This window comes from Eimeria tenella, genomic scaffold (assembly GCF_000499545.2).
Source record: "Eimeria tenella Houghton genomic scaffold, Eth_scaff2244, whole genome shotgun sequence".
Classification (NCBI taxonomy): domain Eukaryota; phylum Apicomplexa; class Conoidasida; order Eucoccidiorida; family Eimeriidae; genus Eimeria; species Eimeria tenella.
Genome location: NW_013542100.1, coordinates 1,495 through 2,964, shown reverse-complemented (window position 1 = coordinate 2,964; position 1,470 = coordinate 1,495). Strand labels below are relative to the sequence as shown.

The window sequence follows — 1,470 nt, the reverse complement described above, 5'->3', positions numbered from 1 at the left end:
CAGCAGCTGCAGCAGCAGCAGCAGCTGCTGCTGCTGCTGCTGCTGCAGCTGCAGCAGCAGCAGCAACAGCAAAACCAACGGCAGCAGCAAAAGGCTGACAGCAGCAGCACAGCTCGCAGCAACACCAGCAGCAACAGAAAGCCACCTGCAACAGCGCCAGAAGCAACTGCAACAGCAGCACAATCTGCAGCAGCAAAGCCAGAAGCAACAGCAACACAGCCAACAGCAACAGCAGCAAAGCCAGCAGCAGCAGCAGCAGACCATTCGCTCACTCTGTAGCTAGCTGTGGGAGCAAATCTGCAGCCCCACAAAGAGCTACAAAACAGCTGCAGCAGCGCTAGCCTCTAGCTAGCTGCTACTTTGGGCAGCTAGCCGCTACAGCTAGCTAGCTAGCTGGCCAGCTAGCTAGTGCTAGCTAGCTTTGGCCAGCTAGCTAGCTGGTTGGCTTGCCAGGGCTAAGCAGCTACCTGGCTAGCCGACTGACTAGTTAGCTAGCTAGCTTGCTAGCTGGCTAGTTAGCTAGCCAACTAACTAAGTAGCTAGCTAGCTAGCTAGCTAGCTGGCCAACTAACTAATTAGCTAGCTAGCTGGCTAGCTAGCTGGCCAATCAACAAACTAATTAGCTGGCTAGCTAGCTCGCTAATCAAATAATTAACTGGCTAGCTAGCCAGCTAGGTTACTGAGTGGATAGCCTAGGGCTGCCCTGCGGGCTACGGCAGCTAGCTGGCTAGCCGTCGCTAGCTAGCGAAAGGGCTAGCCAGCTAGCTGCAGCTAGCTAGCTGTCGAGCCGCCCAGCTAGCCAGCTAGCTAGGGCCGGCTAGCCAAAGCTCAGGGCCCGCTAGCTAGCTAGCAGCCAGCTGGTAGCTACCCAGCAGCTAGCCAGCAGCTAGCTAGCTCCTAGCCAGCAGCAAGCCGGCAGCTAGCTAGCAGCTAGCTAGCTAGCAGCTAGCCAGCAGCTAGCTGGCAGCCAGCTAGCTACTGTAGCTAACTGGGACCCCGCTACCAAGAAAACCTTGTCTAGTCTTCTAGCTAGCTAGCCACCTGTGCAGCTCCCTGGCTAGCTAGCTAGCTAGCTAGCTAGCCGGTCGATGTAGGAATGTAGCTAGCTAGCCACGGGTGCAGCTACCTGCTTCGCTGGCTAGCTAGCTAGCTAGCTGGACAGCGTGCTAGTTAGCTAGCTAGCTGGCTAGCTAGCTAGCTAGCTAGCCAGCTACCTAGCCACAGCCACAGCAGAGCTATCCAGCTAGCCATGAGTTGCAGCTAGCCAAAGAGCTGCTGCGCACTTCGCGCGAGCTGTACGCACCGCTCAGCCCGCGCCAACCCTAAACCCTAAACCCTAAACCCTAAACCCTTAACCCTAACTCGACTCCACGACGGAAGCAAATGCCAAAAGAATTAAAAAATAAATAACGCGTTCCCTCTGAGCAGAAAGCTCCTGCCCCTGCTGCTGCAGCAGCAGCCACTGCCACT

General features: G+C 56.1%; 1 protein-coding gene across 1 annotated transcript; it reads left to right on the top strand.

The window, feature by feature from the left end:
- Nucleotides 1-48: 48 nt before the first annotated feature.
- ETH_00036115 (uncharacterized protein) lies at nucleotides 49-279 on the top strand (the record flags this gene model as incomplete). The annotated part of the gene is made up of 1 exon (XM_013374736.1): nucleotides 49-279. The coding sequence occupies one exon, from the start codon at nucleotides 49-51 to the stop codon at nucleotides 277-279; it is 231 nt and encodes a 76-aa protein (XP_013230190.1).
- Nucleotides 280-1,470: the final 1,191 nt, after the last annotated feature.